Source organism: Ranitomeya imitator, chromosome 1 (genome assembly GCF_032444005.1).
Source record: "Ranitomeya imitator isolate aRanImi1 chromosome 1, aRanImi1.pri, whole genome shotgun sequence".
Classification (NCBI taxonomy): Eukaryota; Metazoa; Chordata; class Amphibia; order Anura; family Dendrobatidae; genus Ranitomeya; species Ranitomeya imitator.
In genome coordinates, this window is record NC_091282.1 from 520,854,210 (window position 1) to 520,880,661 (window position 26,452).

The window sequence follows — 26,452 nt, forward strand, 5'->3', positions numbered from 1 at the left end:
TGCCAAAGGAAAGGAAGTTGCCTAATAATTAAGCACACCTTCTATAGGGTTTTGATGTCATTACACAACACCCCTCCTCATTACAGAGATGCACATCACCTGATTTACTTAATTGGTAGTTGGCTCTCAAGCCTGAACAGCTTGGAGTAGGACAACATGTATAAAAAAAGTATCATGTGATCAAAATACAACTTGCCTAATATTTCTGCACGCAGTGTATTCTGGTTTTACATCACTGACGCCATCATGCGCAGTGACACGTATCTCCCCTCCATTACTTCACCAGTGACTCTGTCACATATTCCCCCCTCTGCCCAAAACCGGTGGTTTTGGCACCTTCACTGGCTAAGCACTAGGTCTGGACAGGGCATCTGTGTTCCCATGCAACCTCCCTGGCCTGTGCTCCACATGGAAAGTGAAGTCCTGGAGTGCCTGAAACCACCTAGTTACCTGGGCATTCTTCCCCTTCGGATTAATACCATAAGTATTGTATACCGACAGCACTCTAGGACGGATGACAGCAGCGCTCTAGGATGGATGATGGCAGTATTCTACTGGAGAATGTGGATGCCAGCATCACTCTAGGACAGATGCCGGAAACACTCTATGATGGATGAGGGCAGCACTCTAGGACGGATGCCACCAGAACTCTAGGATGGATGAGGGCAGCACTCTAGGACGGATGCTGCCAGCAGTCTAGGACGGATGAGGGCAGCACTCTAGGACGGATGAGGGCAGCACTCTAGGACGGATGAGGGCAGCACTCTAGGACGGATGAGGGCAGCACTCTAGGACGGATGAGGGCAGCACTCTAGGACGGATGAGGGCAGCACTCTAGGACGGATGAGGCCAGCACTCTAAGACGGATGAGGGCAGCACTCTAGGACGGATGAGGGCAGCACTCTAGGACGGATGCTGCCAGCACTCTAGGATGGATGAGGGCAGCACTCTAGGATGGATGAGGGCAGCACTCTAGGACGGATGAGGGCAGCACTCTAGGATGGATGAGGGCAGCACTCTAGGAAGGATGAGGTCAGCACTCTAGGATGGATGAGGGCAGTACTCTAGGAAGGATGAGGGCAGCACTCTAGGATGGATGAGGGCAGCACTCTAGGACGGATGAGGGCAGCACTCTAAGACGGATGAGGGCAGCACTCTAGGACGGATGAGGGCAGCACTCTAGGACGGATGCTGCCAGCACTCTAGGATGGATGAGGGCAGCACTCTAGGATGGATGAGGGCAGCACTCTAGGACGGATGAGGGCAGCACTCTAGGACGGATGAGGGCAGCACTCTAGGACGGATGAGGGCAGCACTCTAGGACGGATGAGGGCAGCACTCTAGGATGGATGAGGGCAGCACTCTAGGAAGGATGAGGGCAGCACTCTAGGACGGATGAGGGCAGCACTCTAGGACGGATGAGGGCAGCACTCTAGGACGGATGAGGGCAGCACTCTAGGACGGATGCCACCAGAACTCTAGGATGGATGAGGGCAGCACTCTAGGATGGATGAGGGCAGCACTCTAGGAAGGATGAGGGCAGCACTCTAGGACGGATGAGGGCAGCACTCTAGGAAGGATGAGGGCAGCACTCTAGGACGGATGAGGGCAGCACTCTAGGAAGGATGAGGGCAGCACTCTAGGACGGATGAGGGCAGCACTCTAGGATGGATGAGGGCAGCACTCTAGGATGGATGAGGGCAGCACTCTAGGATGGATGAGGGCAGCACTCTAGGATGGATGCCACCAGAACTCTAGGATGGATGAGGGCAGCACTCTAGGACGGATGAGGGCAGCACTCTAGGAAGGATGAGGGCAGCACTCTAGGACGGATGAGAGCAGCACTCTAGGACGGATGAGGGCAGCACTCTAGGACGGATGAGGGCAGCACTCTAGGACGGATGAGGGCAGCACTCTAGGACGGATGCCGCCAGCACTCTAGGACGGATGAGGGCAGCACTCTAGGACGGATGAGGGCAGCACTCTAGGACGGATGAGGGCAGCACTCTAGGACGGATGAGGGCAGCACTCTAGGACGGATGAGGGCAGCACTCTAGGACGGATGAGGGCAGCACTCTAGGACGGATGAGGGCAGCACTCTAGGACGGATGCCGCCAGCACTCTAGGACGGATGAGGGCAGCACTCTAGGACGGATGAGGGCAGCACTCTAGGACGGATGAGGGCAGCACTCTAGGACGGATGAGGGCAGCACTCTAGGACGGATGAGGGCAGCACTCTAGGACGGATGCCGCCAGCACTCTAGGACGGATGAGGGCAGCACTCTAGGACGGATGAGGGCAGCACTCTAGGACGGATGAGGGCAGCACTCTAGGACGGATGAGGGCAGCACTCTAGGACGGATGAGGGCAGCACTCTAGGACGGATGAGGGCAGCACTCTAGGACGGATGAGGGCAGCACTCTAGGACGGATGCCGCCAGCACTCTAGGACGGATGAGGGCAGCACTCTAGGACGGATGAGGGCAGCACTCTAGGACGGATGAGGGCAGCACTCTAGGACGGATGAGGGCAGCACTCTAGGACGGATGAGGGCAGCACTCTAGGACGGATGAGGGCAGCACTCTAGGACGGATGCCGCCAGCACTCTAGGACGGATGAGGGCAGCACTCTAGGACGGATGAGGGCAGCACTCTAGGACGGATGAGGGCAGCACTCTAGGACGGATGAGGGCAGCACTCTAGGACGGATGCCGCCAGCACTCTAGGACGGATGAGGGCAGCACTCTAGGACGGATGCCGCCAGCACTCTAAGACGGATGAGGGCAGCACTCTAGGACGGATGAGGGCAGCACTCTAGGACGGATGAGGGCAGCACTCTAGGACGGATGCCGCCAGCACTCTAGGACGGATGAGGGCAGCACTCTAGGACGGATGAGGGCAGCACTCTAGGACGGATGAGGGCAGCACTCTAGGACGGATGAGGGCAGCACTCTAGGACGGATGAGGGCAGCACTCTAGGACGGATGCCGCCAGCACTCTAGGACGGATGAGGGCAGCACTCTAGGACGGATGCCGCCAGCACTCTAGGACGGATGAGGGCAGCACTCTAGGACGGATGAGGGCAGCACTCTAGGACGGATGCCGCCAGCACTCTAGGACGGATGAGGGCAACACTCTAGGACGGATGAGGGCAGCACTCTAGGACGGATGAGGGCAGCACTCTAGGACGGATGAGGGCAGCACTCTAGGACGGATGAGGGCAGCACTCTAGGACGGATGCCGCCAGCACTCTAGGACGGATGAGGGCAGCACTCTAGGACGGATGAGGGCAGCACTCTAGGACTGATTCTATAGTAGTCTACACCAAAAGCATGAGCTAGGAATGCTATAACAAGTCTTGTGGTAGCATTCCTGGATTGTTTTGCCATAGAGCACTGGTGTATCAGTACTACACTACTTGGTGGTCTCACGTATACCATGCTATGTGGCGAGCCCTAGAGGCTGCTTATGAATGTATCAACCACAACCAATACTGCGTACAGCGGACAGAACGCAGCCTGCCAGAGAGGTTACGTTCCTGCATCAGTTCAGCACTTTGCCTACACTCCCTCAGTCACCAGCCCTCCCGGAAGCTCAAGCACTCACACACCATAGACGTCACATGTGCATGCAGGAGCGTCTCTCAGTGCGGCTACTCTCGTGGAGAACCGGAAGCTGCTCTAGCCCCGCCTGCAGCATTTCTGCGTTTCTCTATGGTGTTAGAAAAGTACGTTTCAAAGCCGCCCAGCCAATCATAGAGCGATTGTCGGTACAAGCCTCGCGAGATTTGCGCTCCACCGCTGAGTGCTCGGCAGCTCTCCTGAACGCTCCGTAGTGTGTGAGAGAAACATACAGCAGCGGTCATGTCCCGGAGAAGGCACAGCGACGAGAACGACGGTGAGAGCTGGTGACCCAGGCGAGGGTTTGTGTCCGGGAATAGTGCTCACCTTTCTCCATTGATGCCGTGGTACTACAAGTGTCAGCACGTCCTGTTTTCTGCTTGGTATTGCTGTGTCCTGTACGGTCCTCTCCTGTATATGCTCCTCAGCGGTGCTGTATGTGCAGTGCTGTATGTTCGGTCCTCTCCTGTCTGTGCTCCTCAGTGGTGCTGTATGTACGGTCCTCTCCTGCCTGTGATCCTCAGCGGTGCTGTATGTACGGTGCTGTATGTACGGTCCTCTCCTGTATATGCTCCTCAGCGGTGCTGTATGTTCGGTCCTCTCCTGTCTGTGCTCCTCAGCGGTGCTGTATGTACGGTCCTCTCCTGTATATGCTCCTCAGTGGTGCTGTATGTTCGGTCCTCTCCTGTCTGTGCTCCTCAGCGGTGCTGTATGTACGGTCCTCTCCTGTATATGCTCCTCAGTGGTGCTGTATGTACGGTCCTCTCCTGTATATGCTCCTCAGTGGTGCTGTATGTACGGTCCTCTCCTGTCTGTGCTCCTCAGCGGTGCTGTATGTACGGTCCTCTCCTGTATATGCTCCTCAGTGGTGCTGTATGTACGGTCCTCTCCTGTCTGTGCTCCTCAGCGGTGCTGTATGTGTGGTGCTGTATGTACGGTCCTCTCCTGTCTGTGCTCCTCAGCGGTGCTGTATGTACGGTCCTCTCCTGTCTGTGCTCCTCAGCGGTGCTGTATGTTCGGTCCTCTCCTGTATATGCTCCTCAGCGGTGCTGTATGTTCGGTCCTCTCCTGCCTGTGATCCTCAGCGGTGCTGTATGTTCGGTCCTCTCCTGTATATGCTCCTCAGCGGTGCTGTATGTTCGGTCCTCTCCTGTCTGTGCTCCTCAGCGGTGCTGTATGTTCGGTCCTCTCCTGTCTGTGCTCCTCAGCGGTGCTGTATGTTCGGTCCTCTCCTGTATATGCTCCTCAGCGGTGCTGTATGTTCGGTCCTCTCCTGTATATGCTCCTCAGCGGTGCTGTATGTTCGGTCCTCTCCTGTCTGTGCTCCTCAGCGGTGCTGTATGTGTGGTGCTGTATGTTCGGTCCTCTCCTGCCTGTGATCCTCAGCGGTGCTGTATGTTCGGTCCTCTCCTGTATATGCTCCTCAGCGGTGCTGTATGTTCGGTCCTCTCCTGTCTGTGCTCCTCAGCGGTGCTGTATGTGTGGTGCTGTATGTTCGGTCCTCTCCTGCCTGTGATCCTCAGTGGTGCTGTATGTTCGGTCCTCTCCTGTATATGCTCCTCAGCGGTGCTGTATGTTCGGTCCTCTCCTGTCTGTGCTCCTCAGCGGTGCTGTATGTGTGGTGCTGTATGTTCGGTCCTCTCCTGCCTGTGATCCTCAGTGGTGCTGTATGTTCGGTCCTCTCCTGTATATGCTCCTCAGCGGTGCTGTATGTTCGGTCCTCTCCTGTCTGTGCTCCTCAGCGGTGCTGTATGTGTGGTGCTGTATGTTCGGTCCTCTCCTGCCTGTGATCCTCAGCGGTGCTGTATGTTCGGTCCTCTCCTGTATATGCTCCTCAGCGGTGCTGTATGTTCGGTCCTCTCCTGTCTGTGCTCCTCAGCGGTGCTGTATGTGTGGTGCTGTATGTTCGGTCCTCTCCTGCCTGTGATCCTCAGCGGTGCTGTATGTTCGGTCCTCTCCTGTATATGCTCCTCAGTGGTGCTGTATGTTCGGTCCTCTCCTGTATGTGCTCCTCAGCGGTGCTGTATGTACGGTCCTCTCCTGTATGCGCTCCTCAGCGGTGCGGTATCTACTGTGATGAGAAGTTCATGTCACTCGATTTCTAGAGTGGCACACAACCGTGCCTACTAACAGAGCAATAATTGCGTTATATAAAAGGAATAAAGCTTTAATGAGGTGGCCTGAAACTAATATTTTATTTTAATTCTAAATGCCAATCTATTCAATATCATAATCTAATCTTTTGTAATATACTGTAGTTTAATTAAGAAGTCCGTTGTTCCCTCACTATGCTATCTGACTTTTTTTTTTTTTTTGCTTTTTACTACTTCTTCTTTGACACTTTGTTTTCGATTCCCAATGCTTGCTGGGCTTGTCACATGAGTCTTCATTAGGGGCAGAAATACTTGGCACTCATGTAGCGCTTCCTGTCTTGGCGGTGGACACTGCAGACTCTCACACAGCGTGCCTTCCCACAGATCTCCTCTATCCAGATGACTGATGAAGGTCAGATATTGACCGAAACGTCTGTTAATTTTCTGGAATTTTTTCACTCAATAAATAAGTTCTTGAATACACTGATGTAGTGACCCATGTTACAGGTAGGGGGCTCTGGATATTCTCAGAATACGCATGGAGGCGTATTGAGGCCAAGGGAATGCATGGCAGTTGCAGGAATATCTATGATGGTGTGAGAACGTCTGATATGTGTCGCAGAGTAGTTCCTCTGCTCTGTAAGCTGATAATGTTGCTCTGGGACCCGTAGTCCTATGAGCCTTGTGTTTGTGTAGCTTTAAAGGGAGGCTTACAGGGTTAGTTGGAGAGCTGGGCGGGTCTGACTAACCACACACACCTCCCACCTATGAGAGTGGTTACAGGTACATAATGTGACAATGGTGTGGTCACAGGTGAGAGAGTGTATGGTCCTGACTGGTCCGTGTGTAAGGTCCCGGAAGGCCTATGTGCTGGAGGTGCTAACTTCCTGAAGAGTACATGGTGAGGCTTTGGACCTGGTGGCCTGTGTGTTGGACGGTTCCAAGTGGGGACGGACATCCTGAACAGCACACAGACAATGTTTGCAGAGTCAGTGATGGCACTGCATTTGGGGGAGCTACCGGCCGTCTGAGGATCTGGACTGTCAGGGAGTGCACCTGTCACAGGGACAGTGATTCCAGTTCGGCAGCTTCCCCAGGAGAGAGGACTGACAGGAGGTCAATGTGTGGAGCAGAAAATGGACTGTCGGTCTTGTGATGTTCAAATGCCCTACCGTGGTTTGTGGAGGTATAATAAACCAGGCACGGACTCTTGTTAAAGAAAATACATTCTTGGTGTGTGTTATATCGCGGCTAAGCGAGTATTCCATAACCCGTTAGTGATAACGGCATCACAACACCTATGAGTGCCAAGTATTTCTACATCTCAGCTGATGGGTTTGGTTATCCTATTTGTGCACCACCAGAATTCCAGAAGTGCCGTGTTTTCCTAATTACTTCATTAGGGGCAGAGGCTGCAGTCCATGCCACGGCCCCTCCCTGAAAGTGTCATCAATGACGTATGTTTCAGCGTCTGGGCTAGTCCCTGGTCTACTGAGCTTGTCAGTTGTCAATTCTGACGTGTGCTCGGTAGATTCCAATAACACAGTATGCACAGTGACATGCTCTCCCTCATCGGTTCTGATCAGAAATTAAATTGTAAGAGGGCAGTGTCCGACGTTCTGAAAAAGCAGGGAACATCGCTGTAGTCGTAAGCGACTGTCACAGGCTTTTGACGTTATGTAAATTGCTGCATTTTTGTCTTAAGTGTATAATTTAAATAAAAAAAAAGCCTAAAATGTTGACTGTCTTACAGGAGGGCAACCTCATAAGAGGCGGAAAACTTCTGAACCACTTGATATAGAAGATCGCCTGGAATCGCTGATATTTCGAGTTGGAGAGAAGGTAAACACTTCTTGACAACTGCAACTATTCCGAAGCTCCTTTTGTCAGTGTTGTGCTGTTCCTGTGACACTTCTTGAATGAATAGTTACACCCATAATCAATTCTTCTGGTCGAAAAAGGGTCTCCCCACACAGTGTGACTGGCAGGAATGATTAGCCTGTGTCAGACCAGTTAGTAAATACATACATTTCTAGGAGAAGTAACAAGAAAAGCAGAGGTTAAAATAATATATATATAATATATTGCTGCTTGTTGTTGCAAATCTTCCCAATTGGTTTCAATATTTCACACTGTAAATATACTCTATGGTGAATAGTAAACACCATTACTACCTTTTTTACCCTTGCCTTTTTCTCAACAAATGCTCCAATTTCACTAGATATTTAGGTATTCATCATACCAAGCAAATTAAAGGTCCATTTTGAAAAGTAATGTAACCTCTTAAGATAGATAGCCCTCATCCTATTGTAGCATGAGCTGTGACTAAATACTAACCATATAGTTATATCTAACATAATTATAAACTGGAATATGTTAGCAACCATGTGATTGGATTTGACCTGAAATGTCATACTTTTTTAACTTCAGAGTACCTCCTCACTGGAAAGCAACCTAGAAGGGCTGGCTGGTGTCCTGGAGGCTGACTTGCCGAACTACAAAAGCAAAATCTTAAGAATTCTTTGTGCAGTGTGAGTATATATGTATGCCCTTAATCTCTTGTACATTCCTAAAGTCTACCTCCGTCTTCTAAAAGTACACCCCTTATATTAATCTGAAGACTGTTGTTTTTTTTGTTTTTTTTTTTTCTCAAACTCATACGTCATAAGTCAGTATTGTTAAACTGCTAACTTGTATGTCTGCACTATATGCACAGAATGGCTTGGCCTAATATGACTTCTATTTATAAAATACAGTGCACGCCATCTGCCTTTGAAGATGACTGTTTACACTACACTAGTGGGCCTGCTTAATGCAAGAAACTACAATTTTGGTGGAGAATTCGTAGAAGCCATGATCCGTCATCTGAAAGAAACCATAAAGTCCAATGCCTATATGGAGGCCATATATCTAGTAAGTTTTGTTTCCTTAACCTTTTCAAACATTCTGGTGTACATGTATGTCATGTGAAATGTTGTTTACTGCACCATGCTGTCAGTGACACTAGCTGACTGGCTGCTGGAGCTCCTTCTTCACTGGCTTAATAAAAAGGGCTGGAGATGAGGCAGAAACTTACTCTTGTGAACAGGCTGGGAAATGTTGAAAGCAGCAACTGTGAGCCCCTGCTGTTCCAGCTGTATACCAATAATTGACTTGTGCTTCCTCCCCTGGTCAGGAGCTTTGGTATATGCCCACCATGAGCAGGAGCAGCTCTGCGTGGTTGGACACAGCAAATAACCGTACATAGAAGGGGAACATTTGTAAGATTGTCTGCACAGTAATATATAATTTTTTTTTTTTTTAATTGTGGAAATAATTATTCTGAGGCCGGCATCACACTTAACGTATTAAACATCGGTCTGATTCTCTCAGCCGAGGTTTGCAGGAGTGTTTTCCCTATGGTCATCCGTATGTAATCTGTTTGCAATGCAATGATGAGATGCGAGGAAATCGATGTATCCATATGACATCCGTATGCAATGCGATTTTAACATGAGCTTTTACATACAGCAGTTGTCTGTAATTTACACATCGTTTTAAAACAAAATATTCTTCAGCACGTACTTATTTATATTGCACATAAAAATAGAAGAAAAGCCGGTAATTCATCTGCCGGCTTCTGTAAAATGGACAAAAAACTTACTGGCATATCCAGACTAGTGTGAATAGGTGCATACCAGGTGGAGCTACCGCCCATATACAATAGAGTGCAATCTTTTTTTGTATATTGTATATGGAGGTAGCTCCTCCTGGTATGCACCTAGTCTCACTAGTCTGATGTGCCAGTCAGAGTTGTGTGTTTTGTTTTTTTTTGTTTTTTTTTCCTCTTTTGTATGTTGGCTTACTGACCGAGCATCCACACCTTCACCAGGTGGTGATTTTAATTACAGAAGGTCCCTACTTACCCATAAATGCAGGCATTTGCTGACAGGTGTCCACATTCACCCAGGAATTCAGTCATCAGCCTTAGGCTGGAGTCGCACACAATGTATAAAAAATTGGTCCGTTTTACACGGCAGAGATACGCAGAAATGTTCATGAACAGTGATCTGTAGGTGTTAAATTAAAGGATTAATTCACGTAAAAAACTGGCATGGGCTCCCGTGCAATTTTCTGTGCCAGAGAGGGAAAGCCAGTGACTGAGGGCAGATATTAACAGCCTAGAGAGGGACCATGGTTATTTAAACCCCCCGCTAAAAAAACACAGAAAAGGTGCACTTAGTCTCTCTCTTCCCATTGCCTTGTAGCATTGGCATATGGGGTAATACGTGGTTATTTAAACCCCATATGGGGTAATACATGGTTATTTAAACCCCCCCCGCTAAAAAAACACAGAAAAGGTGCACTTAGTCTCTCTCTTCCCATTGCCCTGTAGCATTGGCATATGGGGTAATACGTGGTTAATGCTCATCCCCCCCCCCCCCCCATCTTGCATAGCGCTCGTCTGTACTACGGTCTATTGTGACTCCAGCCTTGGAGAGGTATTCACACAGGTCAGGGACCCATCAGACTGAGACCACCTTGACGATGGGTGTTGGGCACATAATATTTGGCCAAATTTTATGCTAAGCGTCTCATATTTTTTTTTTTTTCTCCCCCTAATCTTCCAAAGCCGTATTGCTTTAAAAATTTCACATATTCCAAATTGACATGCTTCAGCATGGAGTGCTACCTTTCTTGTATATTGGCTTCTTTAAAATCACTGCAGGAGCAAACAGGATAGAAGAGCTGGTTTACATACAGTAAATATAGATGCAAAATAGGCAGATATATAGATGTCAGTGACCAATCCAATTAGTAGTGTGTATGTGCAAATTATGGGACATGTATGTAGTTTAAAGGGAATGCTGTAGATAAGCCCCCGATGTATCCTAAAAGATGAGAAAAAGAGGTTAGATTATACTCACCCAGGGGCGGTCCTGGTACGATTGGCGTCGCGGTCTGGTCTGGGGCCTCCCATCTTCTTATGATGATGTCCTCTTCTTGTCTTCACGCCGCAGCTCCGGTGCAGGCGTACTTTGTCTGCCCTGTTGAGGGCAAAGTACTGCAGTGCGCAGGCGCCGGGAAAGGTCAGAGAGGCCCGGTGCACTGCATTACTTTGCTCTGCCCTCAACACCCGGAGCCGCAGCGTGAAGACAAGAAAAGGACGTCATCTGATGAAGACGGGTGTCGCGGTCCAGTCCGACGTCTCCTATCGGACCGGACCGCAGCGGGAAAGCCCCTGGGTGAGTATAATCTAATCCTTTTTCTCGTCTTTTAGGATACATCAGGGGCTTATCTACAGCATTCCAGAATGCTGTAGATAAGCCCCTGATGCCGGTGGGCTTAGCTCATCTTTGATTTTGGGAGTGACAGGTTCCCATTTAATAAAAGATTCTTTTTGGGGGAAAAAAATGGTGTGGGAGCAATTTTCAGAACCAGCAGAGGGAAAGCCAGCGCCTGGGGTCTGATATTAATAACCTAGGAAGGGACCATGGTTATTGCACCCCCTCCCCCTCCAGCTGAAACATCAGCTCCCAGCCGCCCCAGAGAAAATCTATAAGATGCGCCAATTCTGGCACTTAGCCTTGCTCATCCCACATCCCACTTGCCCTGTAACTTTTGTATTGTAGGGTGATATCAAGTCCATGGCTTAGTAGTGGAGAGGTGTCAATTACTAATTCTATAGTTGTTACCTTATTCTGGCTGTGTCTTTGTTTAGCATGTATTTTAATGAAATAAAACACAATTTTCCCATTTTATTATTACTCCTAATCCATGCGACACCCTCTCTCTCTCCTGTAATAAAAATAACAAACCAAGAATATACCATACCTGTCCCACACAGTAATCCATAGCTGGGGAATATACAGTTTTCAATCAGGACGGTGCCAAGATGCGACTGTCCCGGCTGAAAACTACTGGTGAATGAGGAGCTGCCGAGAGCGGAGCTTTAGTGACTAGCGGTGACGTCACTGACGCTGCGCTCCCTCACAGCCTGATCTGCGCTGAACTCTGGAGCGTGGGTAAATGCCAGTTAATTTTCCCACACTCCAGAGTTCAGCGCAGGTCAGGCTGTGAGGGATCGCAACTTCAGTGACGTCACCGAAGCTCCGCTCTCAGCAGGTCATTCACCAATGGTTTTCAGCCGGGCGGTCACATCTTGGCATCGTCCTGGTTGCAAACTGTATATCCCCCTCCCCCCCCAGATATGGATTACTGTATGGGACACAACGACGGACAGGTATGAGTATATTGTTGGTTGGTTTATTTTACTTTTATTGCAGGAGATCGAGGGCGTTGGTGAATTATGTGGCAGTAAGTATGGTTTAATTTAGAATATTAAAGGAGTCTTTGTCTTTATTTCAATTAAAGGATTTTTTACTGGGTGTCTGTTTTGTTAACAATTTGAGTATGGGGTTAGTAATGGGGGCGTCTTATTGACGCCTCTCTATTACTAATCTTGGGGCTTGATGTCACAAAGGTGACATCAACTCCCACAACTATTACCCCACTTGCCACCGCTATAGGGCAGGTGGGAGACTAATTGCCAGAATTGTCACATCTTAGAGATGCACCTTTTCTGGGGCAGCTGAGTGCAGATGTTTTTAGCCGGGAGGGCCAATATTCCTAAGCTATTCATATCAGCCCGCAGCTGTCTGCATAGCCTTTGGTTATTAACTCCTTCATGAGTTCGTTTTTCATTCCCCTCCTTCCCAGAGCTGTAACTTTTTTTTTTTTTTTTTTTCTGTCAATATGGCCATGGGGGGGGCTTATTTTTTGCGGGACGAGTTGTACTTTTGAACAACACCATTGGTTTTAGCATGTCATATGCTCGAAAATGGGGGGAAACAATTCCAAGTGTGGTGGAATTGCAAAAAAAGTGTAATCCTACGCTTGTTTTTTGTTTTGGCTTTTTTGCCAAGTTCACTAAATGTTAAAACTGACCTGCCATTATGATTCTCCAGGTCATTACGAGTTCATAGACACCGTACTTGTCTAGGTTCTTATTTAGCTAAGTGATGGGGAAAAAAAAAATTCCAAAGTTTGCTAGAGAAAAAAAATTGTGCAATTTTCCGAGACCCGTAGCGTCTCCATTTTTTGTGATCTAGGGTCGGGTGGGTGCTTATATTTTTTTTGTGCTGAGCTGATGTTTTTAATGATGCCATACTTGTGCAGATACGTTCTTTTGATTACCCGTTATTGCATTTTTAATTTAATGTCACAGCAACCAAAAAAAACGTAATTCTGGCTTTTTTTTTTTTTTTTTTTTTTTAAATTGATCGTGCGATTCTAAATGCGGCGATACCAAATATGTCTGTTTTTGATTCTATCTTTATTGTTTTTATTTTGGAAGGGGGATGATTTGAAAAAATATATAGATCGCCCCTATGTAGCAGAATTACTGCATTGCTATGCGCACCGACCACAGGGTGGTGCTCATAGCAATCAGGCATCAGCAACCATAGAGGTCTCCAGGAGTCGTCTGGTTGTCATGCTGTTGCACCGCTGAGCCCCGATCACGTGACGGGGGTCAGCGGTGCACGTATTTTCTTCCGGCCCCATGGCCGGAGCGGCGTTAACTAGTTAAAGGTGCGGGCGGATCGCGATTCCGCCTGTGCCTATTGCGGTCACATGTCAGCTGTTGAGTAAAGATGGCTGCTGTCTGACTCTCATTTTAAGGGCATAAAAATTAAAGGGAACCGGTCACCCCCAAAATTGATGGTGAGGTAAGCTCACCGTCATCAGGGGCTTATCTACAGCATTCTGTAATGCTATAGATAAGCCGCCGATGTAACCTGAAAGAGGAGAAAAAGAGGTTAGATTATACTCACCCAGGGGCGGTCCCACTGCGGTCCGGTCAAATTGGTGTCTCTGGTCCACTCCAGCGCCTCCTATCTTCATTCCATGACGTCCTCTTCTGGTCTTCACGCCACGGTTCCGGCGCAGGCATACTTTGTCTGCCCTGTTGAGGGCAGATTAAAGTACTGCAGTGCGCAGGGCCTCTGACCTTTCCGGTGCCTGCGCACTGCAGTACTTTGCTCTGCCCTCAACAGGGCAGACAAAGTACGCCTGCGCCGGAGCTGCAGCGTGAAGACCAGAAGAGGACGTCATGGAATGAAGATGGGAGGCGCTGTTTTGGACCTGAGACACCCATTGAAATTGGTAAAAGTTTTGCTAATATGTGATATTTTCTTCACAAATTTACACGCAAAATATTGACCTACATTTTCCACTGCCATAATTTACAATTTGTCCTTGTCAGTAAAGGTACCTTCACACTGAACGATATCGCTAGCAATCCGTGACGTTGCAGTGTCCTGGCTAGCGATATCGTAGCGTTTGACATGCAGCAGCGATCAGGATTCTGCTGTGCCATCGTTGGTCGGAGCAGAAAGTCCAGAACTTTATTTTGTCGCTGGATCTCCCGCAGACATCGCTGAATCGTCGTGTGTGACGCCGATTCAGCGATGTCTTCACTGGTAACCAGGGTAAACATCAGGTTACTAAGCGCAGGGCCGCGCTTAGTAACCCGATGTTTACCCTGGTTACCAGCGTAAACGTAAAAAAACAAACACTACATGCTTACATTCCGGTGTCTGTCCCCCGGCGCTGTGCTTCTCTGCACTGTGTAAGCGCCGGCCGGAAAGCAGAGTACAGCGGTGACGTCACCGCTGTGCTTTCCGGCTGGCGCTCAGTCAGTGCAGAGAAGCACAGCGCCGGGGGACAGACACCGGAATGTAAGTATGTAGTGTTTGTTTGTTTTTTTTTACGCTGGTAACCAGGGTAAACATCGGGTTACTAAGCGCGGCCCTGTGCTTAGTAACCCGATGTTTACCCTGGTTACCCGGGGACTTCGCATAGTTGGTCGCTGGATAGCTGTCTGTGTGACAGCTCTCCAGCGACCACACAGCGACGCTGCAGCGATCGGGATCGTTGTCTAGATCGCTGCAGCGTCGCTAAATGTGACGGTACCTTTAGGTGAAAACAGGCTTCGGTTGAAAGGGTTAAACTTGATTATATAAAGTTACTTTAACCCCTTTCTGCCATTAGACGTACTATTCCGTCCATGTGGGGTGGGCTTTACTTCCCAAGGACGGAATAGTACGTCATAGGCGATCGGCCGCGCTCAAGGGGGGAGCGCGGCCGGGTGTCAGCTGCTTATCGCAGCTGACATCCGGCACTATGTGCCAGGAGCGGTCACGGACCACCCCCGGCACATTAACCCCCGGCACACCGCGATCAAACATGATCGCGATGTGCCCGCGGTGCAGGGAAGCATCGCGCAGGGAGGGGGCTCCCTGCGTGCTTCCCTGAGACCCCCGCAGCAACGCGATGTGATCGCGTTGCTCCGGGGGTCTCTTACCTCCTCCCTGCAGCAAGTCCCGGATCCAAGATGGCCGCAGATCCGGGTCCTGCAGGGAGGGCGGTGGCTTACCAAGTGCCTGCTTAGAGCAGGCACTTGGTAACGCATCAGCGCTGTTTGACAGATCGGTGATCTGTCAGAGTGCTGTGCAAACTGGCAGATCACCGATCTGTATTGTCCCCCCCTGGGACAAAGTAAAAAAGTAAAAAAAAAGAATTTACAAGTGTGTGTGTGTAAAAAAAAAAAAAAAAAAAAAAAAAAAAAAAATAATGAAAAAAAATATATATATATTATTCCCATAAATACATTTCTTTATCTAAATAAAAAAAGCAAAATGATAAAGGTACACATATTTAGTATCGCCGTGTCCGTAACTACCCGACCTATAAAACTGACCCACTAACCCCTTCAGTAAACACCGAAAGAAGAAAAAAAGAGGCAAAAAACAACGCTTTATTATCATACCGCCGAACAAAAAGTGGAATAACACGCGATCAAAAAGACAGATATAAATAACCATGGTACCGCTGAAAGCGTCATCTTGTCCCGCAAAAAACGAGCCGCAATACAGCAACATCAGCAAAAAAATAAAAAAGTTATAGTCATCAGAATAAAGCGATGCAAAAATAATTATTTTTTCTATAAAATAGTTTTTATCGTATAAAAGCGCCAAAACATAAAAAAATGATATAAATGAGGTGTCGCTGTAATCGTACTGACCCGAAGAATAAAACTGCTTTATCAATTTTACCAAACACGGAACGGTATAAACGCCTCCCCCAAAAGAAATTCATGAATAGCTGGTTTTTGCTAATTCTGCCTCACAAAAATCGGAATAAAAAGCGATCAAAAAATGTCACGTGCCCGAAAATGTTACCAATAAAAACGTCAACTCGTCCCGCAAAAAACAAGACCTCACATGACTCTGTGGACTCAAATATGGAAAAATTATAGCTCTCAAAATGTGGTAACGCAAAAAATATTTTTTGCAATAAAAAGCGTCTTTCAGTGAGTGACGGCTGCCAATCATAAAAATCCGCTAAAAAACCCGCTATAAAAGTAAATCAAACCCCCCTTCATTACCCCCTTAGTTAGGGGAAAAATAAAAAAAAATTAAAAAATGTATTTATTTCCATTTTCCCATTAGGGTTAGGGCTAGGGTTAGGGTTAGGGCTAGGGCTAAGGCTACGGCTACAGTTGGGGTTAAGGCTACAGTTGGGGTTAAGGCTACAGTTGGGGTTAAGGCTACAGTTGGGGTTAAGGCTACAGTTGGGGTTAAGGCTACAGTTGGGGTTAAGGCTACAGTTGGGGTTAAGGCTACAGTTGGGGTTAAGGCTACAGTTGGGGTTAAGGCTACAGTTGGGGTTTGGATTACATTTGCGGTTGGGAATAGGGTTGGGATTAGGGGTGTGTCTGGGTTAGAGGTGTGGTTAGGGTTACTGTTGGAATTAGGGTTAGGGGTGTGTTTGGATTAGGGTTTCAGTTATAATTGAGGGGTTTCCACTGTTTAGACACATCAGGGGCTCTCCAAACGCGACATGGCGTCCGATCTCAATTCCAGCCAATTCTGCGTTGAAAAAGAAAAACAGTGCTCCTTCCCTTCCGAGCTCTCCCGTGTGCCCAAACAGGGGTTTACCCCAACATATGGGGTATCAGCGTACTCAGGACAAATTGGACAACAACTTTTGGGGTGCAATTTCTCCTGTTACCCTTGGGGAGAATACAAAACTGGGAGCTAAAAAATAAGTTTTGTGGGAAAAAAAGGATTTTTTAATTTTCACGGCTCTGCGTTATAAACTGTAGTGAAACACTTGGGGGCTCAAAGTTCTCACAGCACATCTAGATAAGTTCGTGGGGGGGGTCTAGTTTCCAATATGGGGTCACTTGTGGGGGGTTTCTACTGTTTAGGTACATTAAGGGCTCTGCAAACGCAATGTGACGCCTGCAGATCATTCCATCTAAGTCTGTATTTCAAATGGCGCTCCTTCCCTTCCAAGCCTTCCCATGCGCCCAAACGGTGGTTCCCCCCCCACATATGGGGTATCAGCGCACTCAGGACAAATTGCACAACAAATTTTGGGGTCCAATTTCTCCTGTTACCCTCGGGAAAATACAAAACTGGGGGCTAAAAAATTTGTGGGAAAAAATTTTTGTTTTATTTTTACGGCTCTGCATTATAAACTTCTGTGAAGCTCTTGGTGGGTCAAAGTACTTTCCAAAATTGTGTCACTTGTGGGGGGTTTCAATATTTAAATAAATAGTTAAATAGGGCAGCACACTGCAGCGCCAAAACATGCAAACTTGAAAAAACGAAATTTGAACTGCATTACTGCACTAGAAATATGAAAAATGAGAGCTTTTAGCGCACAAAAATGGCCAATTTTATGTGTACCTCGTAGCCACGTTAAGGCATCTCTCTTATACGAGGTCCTACGCTTGACCTACCTCACTGAGAATAAACGTCTCCATCTGAATGGGTACATGTAAAAACCTCTTCTTGGACTCAAATTCTCTCTCTATGTGGAGGGGTATTGGACCTACTATAATTAAAACACCTGAAGCTAGGAGGCGGGGAGTGCACGATCAGAAGGCTAGAGAATACATTTCAAAAACCTGACCTGCACATCCAAACATAGACTGAGTGTGAACAGGTGCTGAACCCAGAGTCGCCAACTCGTATATAGTTAAATAAATAGGGCAGCACACTGCAGCGCCAAAACATGCAAACTTGAAAAAACGAAATTTGAACTGCATTACTGCACTAGAAATATGAAAAATGAGAGCTTTTAGCGCACAAAAATGCTCTGCATTATAAACTTCTGTGAAGCTCTTGGTGGGTCAAAGTGCTCACCACACATCTAGATAAGTTCCTTAGGGGGTCTACTTTCCAAAATGGTGTCACTTGTGGGGGGTTTCAATATTTAGGCACATCAGTGGCTCTCCAAACGCAACATGGCGTCCCATCTCAATTCCTGTGAATTTTGCATTGAAAAGTCAAACGGCGCTCCTTCCCTTCCGAGCTCTCCAATGCGCCCAAACAGTGGTTTACCCCCACATATGGGGTATCAGCGTACTCAGGACAAATTGTACAACAACTTTTTGGTTCCAATTTCTTCTCTTACCATTGTGAAAATAAAAAATTGGGGGTGAAAAGATCATTTTTTTTTTCACAAAAATGATTTTTTATTTTTACGGTTTTGCATTATAAACTTCTGTGGTGTCACTTGTGGGGGGGTTTCAATGTTTAGGCACATCAGTGGCTCTCCAAACGCAACATGGCGTCCCATCCCCATTCCAGTCAATTTTGCATTAAAAAGTCAAATGGCGCTCCTTCGCTTCCAAGCTCTCTCATGCGCCCAAACAGTGGTTTACCTCCACTTATGGGGTATCGGCGTACTCAGGACAAATTGTACAACAAGGTTTGGGGTCCATTTTCTCCTCTTGGTAAAATAAAACAAATTGGAGCTGAAGTAAATTTTTTGTGAAAAAAAGTTAAATGTTAATTTTTATTTAAACATTCCAAAAATTCCTGTGAAACACCTGAAGGGTTAATAAACTTCTTGAATGTGGTTTTGAGCACCTTGAGGGGTGCAGCTTTTAGAATGGTGTCACACTTGGGTATTTTCTATCATATAGACCCCTCAAAATGACTTCAAATGAGATGTGGTCCCTAAAATAAAATGGTGTTGTAAAAATGAGAAATTGCTGGTCAACTTTTAACCCTTAACTCCCTAACAAAAAAAAATTTTGGTTCCAAAATTGTGCTGATGTAAAGTAGACATGTGGGAAATGTTACTTATTAAGTATTTTGTGTGACATATCTGTGATTTAATTGCATAAAAATTCAAAGTTGGAAAATTGCGAAATTTTCAAAATTTTCGCCATGTTTCCGTTTTTTTCACAAATAAACGCAGGTAATATCAAAGAAATTTTACCACTATCATGAAGTACAATATGTCACGAGAAAAGAATGTCAGAATCACCGGGATCCGTTGAAGCGTTCCAGAGTTATAACCTCATAAAGGGACAGTGGTCAGAATTGTAAAAATTGGCCCGGTCCATAACGTGCAAACCACCCTTGGGGGTAAAGGGGTTAACTACTATCTGGTCTACAGTCATGGCCAAAAGTTTTGAGAATGACACCAAAATTATATTTTCACATGATCTGCTGCCCTCTGGTTTTTATTAGTGTTTGTCTGATGTTTATATCACATACAGAAATATAATTGCAATCATATTATGAGTACCAATAGGTTATATTGACAGTTAGAATGAGTTAATGCAGCAAGTCAATATTTGCAGTGTTGACCCTTCTTCTTCAAGACCTCTGCAATTCTCCCTGGCATGCTCTCAATCAACTTCTGGACCAAATCCTGACTGATAGCAGTCCATTCTTGCATAATCAATGCTTGCATTTTGCCAGAATTTGTTGGTTTTTGTTTGTCCACCCGTCTCTTGATGATTGACCACAAGTTCTCAATGGGATTAAGATCTGGGGAGTTTCCAGGCCATGGACCCAAAATCTCTATATTTTGTTCCATGAGCCATTTAGTTATCACCTTTGCTTTACGGCAAGGTACTCCATCATGCTGGAAAAGGCATTGTTGGGCGCCAAACTGCTCTTGGACGGTTGGGAGAAGTTGCTCTTGGAGGACATTCTGGTACCATTCTTTATTCATGGCTGTGTTTTTAGGCAAGACTGTGAGTGAGCCGATTCCCTTGGCTGAGAAGCAACCCCACACATGAATGGTTTCAGGATGCTTTACAGTTGGCATGAGACAAGACTGGTGGTAGCGCTCACCTCTTCTTCACCGAATAAGCTGTTTTCCAGATGTCCCAAACAATCGAAAAGGGGATTCATCAGAGAAAATGACTTTGCCCCAGTCCTCAGCAGTCCAGTCCCTGTACCTTTTGCAGAATATCAGTCGGTCCCTGATGTTTTTTCTGGAGAGAAGTGGCTTCTTTGCTGCCCTCCTTGAAACCAGGCCTTGCTCAAAGAGTCTCCGCCTCAGTGCGTGCAGAAGCACTCACACCAGCCTGCTGCCATTCCTGAGCAAGCTCGGCACTGCTGGTAGTCCGATCCTGCAGCTGAAACAGTTTTAAGATACGGTCCTGGCGCTTGCTGGTCTTTCTTGGGCGCCCTGGAGCCTTTTTGACAACAATGGAAGCTCTCTCCTTGAAGTTCTTGATGATGCGATAAGATTGTTGACTGAGGTGCAATCTTTGTAGCTGCGATACTCTTCCCTGTTAGGCCATTTTTGTGCAGTGCAATGATGGCTGCACGTGTTTCTTCAGAGATAACCATGGTTAACTGAAGAGAAACAATGATACCAAGCACCAGCCTCCTTTTAAAGTGTCCAGTGATGTCATTCTTAATCATGACTTATTGATCGCCAGCCCTGTCCTCATCAACACCCACACCTGTGTTAATGGATCAATCACTAAAACGATGTTAGCTGTTCCTTTTAAGGCAGGACTGCAATGATGTTGAAATGTGTTTTGGGGGTTAAAGTTCATTTTCTGGGCAAATATTGACTTTGCAAGTACAGTAATTACTGTTAAGCTGATCACTCTGACATTCAGGAGTATATGCAAATTGCCATTAGAAAAAATGAAGCAGTAGACTTTGGAAAAATTAATATTTGTCTCATTCTCAAAATTTTTGTCCATGCTTGTATATTCACACTCACTTCTGTGCTCCCTCAGTATCTACTGCAAAGATCAGTGGGCAAAGATTGTTAATGCTTGATGTCACGCTGATAGACTCCTACCCAAGAAAGACTGAATACTTTCATGCAAATTGCCTCTTCTGAGAAGAAGAGAACTTAAACTCTATAGCGCCACCTGTTGGAAGTAGCGATCCTACAAGTCACAATCAACTCTTTAACGAGTCGTGCAATATGACTTAGGATAAAAGCCAGATTAGTATCTCAATTCGCAGACACGGTGTTTCGGGCTGTTGGCCCTCGTCAGTGCGAAGCATGAGAACTAATTTGGCTAGGTGAGAGGCTCTGGACTTGGGTCTAAGGGGTATCGTTTCTCCTTATGGAGAGTGACATACCATCTCTGGCTTGTCAAGGTAAGGAGGCATATTCGCCGTGCAATGCTCCTCTGGGAAATATATTATGCAAATTGCCTCTTCTGAGAAAAAGGACTTAAACTCTATAGCGCCACCTGTTAAAAGTAGCGATCCTACAAGTCACAATCAACTCTTTAACGAGTCGTGCAATATGACTTAGGATAAAAGCCAAATTCAAAGCGTACTTTGAGAGAGTATTATTTTAATCCCTTAATGCCACTTGGTGTATAATATGGTATGAGAACGTGTCAGTTTATACATCATGATTGACTATACCCTTCATGTCTCTTTGTGAAAACAGTGACCGCTCTTCTGACAACGGTCATTTCTGACTGGCATGGCGGCAGATTGCTATACTTGGGTCAGTTATTAACTGACTGCAGCATGTAATCACAGGAAAGTGCTAAAATATCAGCACTGCCTGGCAATATCACCCCCGGGAGCTCAGCTCCGCTGAAAGCTGAGCTCCTGTAGTAAGTCAGGGCCGATCGTCGTGCGAGGCTGCGGGCCCTGAGCTTAAAGGAAGAAAAAAAAAATCATAAAAATGCGGTAACACTGTAATCGTACTAACCGAAGAATAGAGCTACCTTATCACTTTTGTCAGACGGCATGAAAATTCTGCCTCCCAAAGAAATCAGATTAGAAAGCATTTAAAAAAAAAAATAAATAAATAAAAAAAAAAGTGCCCAAAAAAATGGCACCAATAAATACTCGTCCCACAAAAGATAATCCCTCACATGTCTCTCGCAGAAATATAGAAAGATTGTAACTTGCAAAATATATAGCAAGGTAAAGCCTGTTTTTTTTCGTTTGTCTGCTGTTACACACAAAAAGTGTTTAAAAAAAACAAAACAAAAAACAAACAATATAAATATGGTATTGCTGCAATTGCACTGGCCTGGATAACAGGGTAAAAAAATTAATACTTGAGCGCTTACACCAGGGTTTCCATGTAAATCTCTGAAATGCGTGATACAGACGGAACCGTTGACAGAAGATTCCCTATAATGAGGCGGATGGAGGCTCTGTGGAAACGTCTGAAACAGGGGACACTTCTGAATAGAGCCTATAGTAACTTTGCCTGCCTCAAAATGAATGGAACCGTTGGGGTTTCATGTGAATCATATCTCAGAAATGTAGATGTAAACCCCAATGGAAGTGCTCAGCGTACCGCACAGGATAAATGTGAACCAAGCCTTAAGAATTATGTTATGTTTCCCTAAAGGCACCTTTTAAAAGCCGTATACCATAAACAGAAGCCAAACAAAGTGCAGAGTAACAGCTGCCTCATTTGTGAATGGATCCATCAGGGATTTCGGCCGAATCATGTATTTTATAGATTGAGATGGAAACTGCAATGTAAGTGCTCAGTTTAGAGCACAGAATAAATGTGAACTGATCAAAGATGTTCTGTACCCCAAAATACCACCAATAAAAACAAACACAAAATAAACTTCAACCCACAAAAAACAAGTCTCCATTCGGATCCATCATCTGTTAATGGAATTATAGGGGGCTTCCTAAATCCAAATGCCCCCTCCTCCTGAGCCCCACAGTGTGCCTAAACCACACTTGCCATCAACATGTTTGGCATTACTGTAGTGAGGAGTACCCATTTAATTTACCTGTGCTTGTGTACAGAAGCACGATGTACGGGCACTACAGTGGCAGATTTGCATTTTCACTTCCCAACATCCATTCCTGCTCATTTCTGGAAAACGTCCCCGGAGTCTATATAGTCGCTACACTTGTAGATAAATACTCACTAGTCTCCGCAACAGAAAATACATCAATAGAATGTATTGAACACAAACACAGTAAATCCACACGGTTCAGTGAACACATGCAGGTTTACCTGCATTCAATCGAAAACCGCATTTTGGACGCAACGAAAATACACTGCTAGTTTCAGTTCGTGGGAACGTAGCCTAAGAGGTAGCTTCTAGGTTGTGAGGGATTAGTCGAGATCACCTTGCTAGCTGCCTATCTACACAGTACTTCTGTGCTGACTTTCCTTTTTATTTGTTGTAACCAATATTGCAGTTGGATCCAAAAATGTGGAGTAAGATGAATTTTCTAAGTTCTTTAATGTAGCACACACAAGTTTAAATGTACAATTGCACTGTGTAAGCAAGTATCTGGAGAAAGGCAAAATATTTCCTCTCTGTCCCAGCTGAGGTCTATTGGAAACCAGTATGTATCTGTAAACTGTAGTTTTCCAGTGACAAGCTATTGAGTTTACAGTAAAGGAAGACCCTACTGACATCTTTGTATCTTTCTCCCCTTTATCCAATATAAAGGTCCGCTTTTTGTCTGATCTTGTGAACTGCCACGTCATCGCAGCCCCCTCTATGGTAGCAATGTTTGAAGCTTTTGTTGGGGTTACACAGGAAGAAGATGTACCTCAGGTAAGTGAGGCAGTGTATAAAATGGCACTAAAGTAGATCAGTCCCAATGTGTTGGTTAGTGACCTTCGATTTGCAGGATGCAGTCAGTGGTCTGGTGGCTGGCCTGGAGCCCTGAGAACTGACCCATATCTGATGTCATCCGTGGTTTTTCTTTGGTTAGCTGACCACTTTCACATATGCGTCGTACCACAGCGATGATGTTTTGCCTGCCTTTCTAATAAATGAAGATCCGTGGATGCCATCAAGAGGCAGTTCTTAGGGCTCCATTCCAGCCTTCACACATCACTGACCTGCAGGGGCTGGTGAAACGATTCACCTCAACTCTAGTAGTGAGTCAATCGTATATAAAGTGGAACATTTCCCACCAGGTTCGCTGTGATTGGTATGTGTTTGCCATTCTTGCTTCCTTGCCTTGGGTTGGCAAAGAATTATATGAGAAGAAGGATGTGGAGATGGATCGTATTTTTTCACAAATTGAAAACTACCTTAAGTAAGTATTAACCATTTGTTTTATTTTTTAGTTTGTAGAAAACTTCTAAATCAATATGCAAATATAGAGTGCTTCGCTTATTATTCCAATCAAAATACAGATTCTGCTGCAAATGGATACTCTTTTTTTAACTTGTAAGTGTAAATCTGATAACGTTTCTTGCTCTTCAGGCAACGTCAGAAAATCCATCTTCCTATGTTACAAGTATGGTCAGCGGATAAACCTCACCCACAAGAAGAGGTAAGTAACCTTTTCTTTTCTTTTTTCTTTCTTTTTTTTTGTGTTCTCTGTTTTTAATATGGCATTAGTTGACCAAACCTTTACATTTCTATTTTTTTTTTTCTTCTTTTAGTACCTAGATTGTCTTTGGGCTCAGATTCAAAAGTTGAAGAAGGATGGCTGGCAGGAGAGACACATACTGCGCCCCTACCTTGCTTTTGATAGTATACTGTGTGAAGCCTTGCAGCATAATTTGCCGCCATTTACACCACCACCTCACACAAAGGATTCTGTTTATCCAATGCCAAGGGTCATTTTTAGGATGTTTGACTACACAGATGCCCCAGAGGTATATATATATATTTTTTTTACCTTGAAAAACATATATATGTGTAATAATCAAAATTCAATTATGTAATCAAGCACAGTGAGGATACAAGATGTACATTCATTTATAAGACAAAAGGTGGACCCAGATGATCATAGTGCTTTATAGTATTCACACCCAGTGAACTTTTCTACAATTTTTTTATTTTATTTTATGTGGTATACCAACACACAGTAGCAAATAATACTTGTGAAGTTTACATTGAACTGTAAACGCATGGGAAACTGCTGCGGATCCGCAGCTGCGGAAACGCTGCGGATCCGCAGCAAAATCCGCATCGTGTGCACATAGCCTTACAGTTCAATGTAAACGTATGGGGAAAAAAAAACGCTGTGCACATGCTGCGGAAAAAAACGTGCGGAAACGCAGCGGTTTACATTCCGCAGCATGTCACTTCTTTTGTGCGTTTTCCGCAGCAGATTTACAACTGCCCTTATGGAAAACCGCAGTTGTAAATCCGCAGTGGAAACCGCAGGAAAACCGCGGTAAATCTGCAGTGGTTTTCCACTGCGGATTTATCAAATCTGCTGGAATCCGCTGCGGAAAAATCCGCAGTGGACCCAGACTACGTGTGCACATAGCCTTAAAGATACATGATTTTCTAAATATTTTAAAAATATTTGAAAATTGTGATGTGCATTTGTATTCACATACATGAATATACAAACATTTCATTGTAGTGCTAGAAGTATGCTTAGTGTTGTTGTCCTGCAGGAAGGTGAACCTATTCTACAGTCTCAAGTCTTTTGCTGCCTCAAACAGGTTTTCTACCAGGATTGCTGGTATTTGACTAAATCCATCTTCCCATCAACTCTGACCAGCATCCCTGTCCCTGCTGAAGAAAAGCATTCCCACAGCATTATGGTGGTGTCGGCATGTTTAACGATTGTGTCGTCACCACATAATGTGGGATATTCTGGGGCATTGTGCTTGTTCCAAATTAAACTGTAAAATCCAGGTACATGTAAAAGAGAGGTACCACACTGACACTCTCAGTATCAGCAGAACTCTATTTATTACATCGATAAGGGTTTATATAGAGTTTTTACTGGACATACAGTACAGACCAAAAGTTTGGACACTCCTTCTCATTTAAAGATTTTTCTTTATTTTCATGACTATGAAAATTGTAAATTCACACTGAAGGCATCAAAACTATGAATTAACATATGTGGAATTATATACTTAACAAAAAAGTGTGAAACAACTGAAATTATGTCTTATACTAGATGCTGGCCCGATTCTAACGCATCGGGTATTCTAGAATATGCATAGCCACGTAGTATATTGCCCAGCCACGTAGTATATTGCCCAGCCACGTAGTATATCGTCTGTATAGTACCTGTATAAGCAGGGTTCAGAGAGGGAATATCCATGTGGACATGCTGGATGGAACAGCTTTGATGCAAATGACCCATAAGGAGTGGTGGACTCCCCAGTCTTGTAGAAACAAGAGAACAATTATAGAACCAGAAACACATGGGCTACTTGCACATTGAACAAGTCTGTAGGAACCTGTTCACACACCATCTGTTTTTTCCATCTTTTGACTGGCACTTGCTTATTACTGGGTTTTTTTTTGCAACAGTATTTTTGACCTCGCTGTGCTTTTTTTTTTTTTTTTTTTTTTTTTTTTTTTTTTCTTCAAGTTTCTTGGTGGTGTGTGAACAGGCTCCTACAGACTTGTTCAATGTGCAAGTAGCCCATGTGTTTCTGGTCCTAATCTAAACATAGACTAAATTTTGTAAGCAAGGAGATGCAGATGCAATAACCCAAAATAGAGTCCAGATAGATAAAGAACTCCTGCTCTC

General features: G+C 45.6%; 1 protein-coding gene across 2 annotated transcripts in view; it reads left to right on the forward strand.

Annotated features, from left to right (window-relative positions):
- Window positions 1–3,758: 3,758 nt before the first annotated feature.
- Window positions 3,759–26,452, forward strand: part of NCBP1 (nuclear cap binding protein subunit 1) — an 80,211-nt gene continuing 57,517 nt past the window's right edge. Inside the window, exons 1-8 of one of the 2 annotated variants that reach the window (XM_069766788.1) lie at window positions 3,759–3,895; window positions 7,465–7,553; window positions 8,142–8,242; window positions 8,468–8,624; window positions 23,437–23,544; window positions 23,913–24,034; window positions 24,205–24,274; window positions 24,387–24,602. In XM_069766788.1, coding sequence (XP_069622889.1) covers window positions 3,862–3,895; window positions 7,465–7,553; window positions 8,142–8,242; window positions 8,468–8,624; window positions 23,437–23,544; window positions 23,913–24,034; window positions 24,205–24,274; window positions 24,387–24,602 — 897 coding nt within the window. In that variant the 5' untranslated portion in view covers window positions 3,759–3,861. Of the gene's footprint in view, window positions 3,896–6,095; window positions 6,124–7,464; window positions 7,554–8,141; window positions 8,243–8,467; window positions 8,625–23,436; window positions 23,545–23,912; window positions 24,035–24,204; window positions 24,275–24,386; window positions 24,603–26,452 lie in introns of those variants that run through there. The other variant, XM_069766797.1, reaches the window with a different exon arrangement.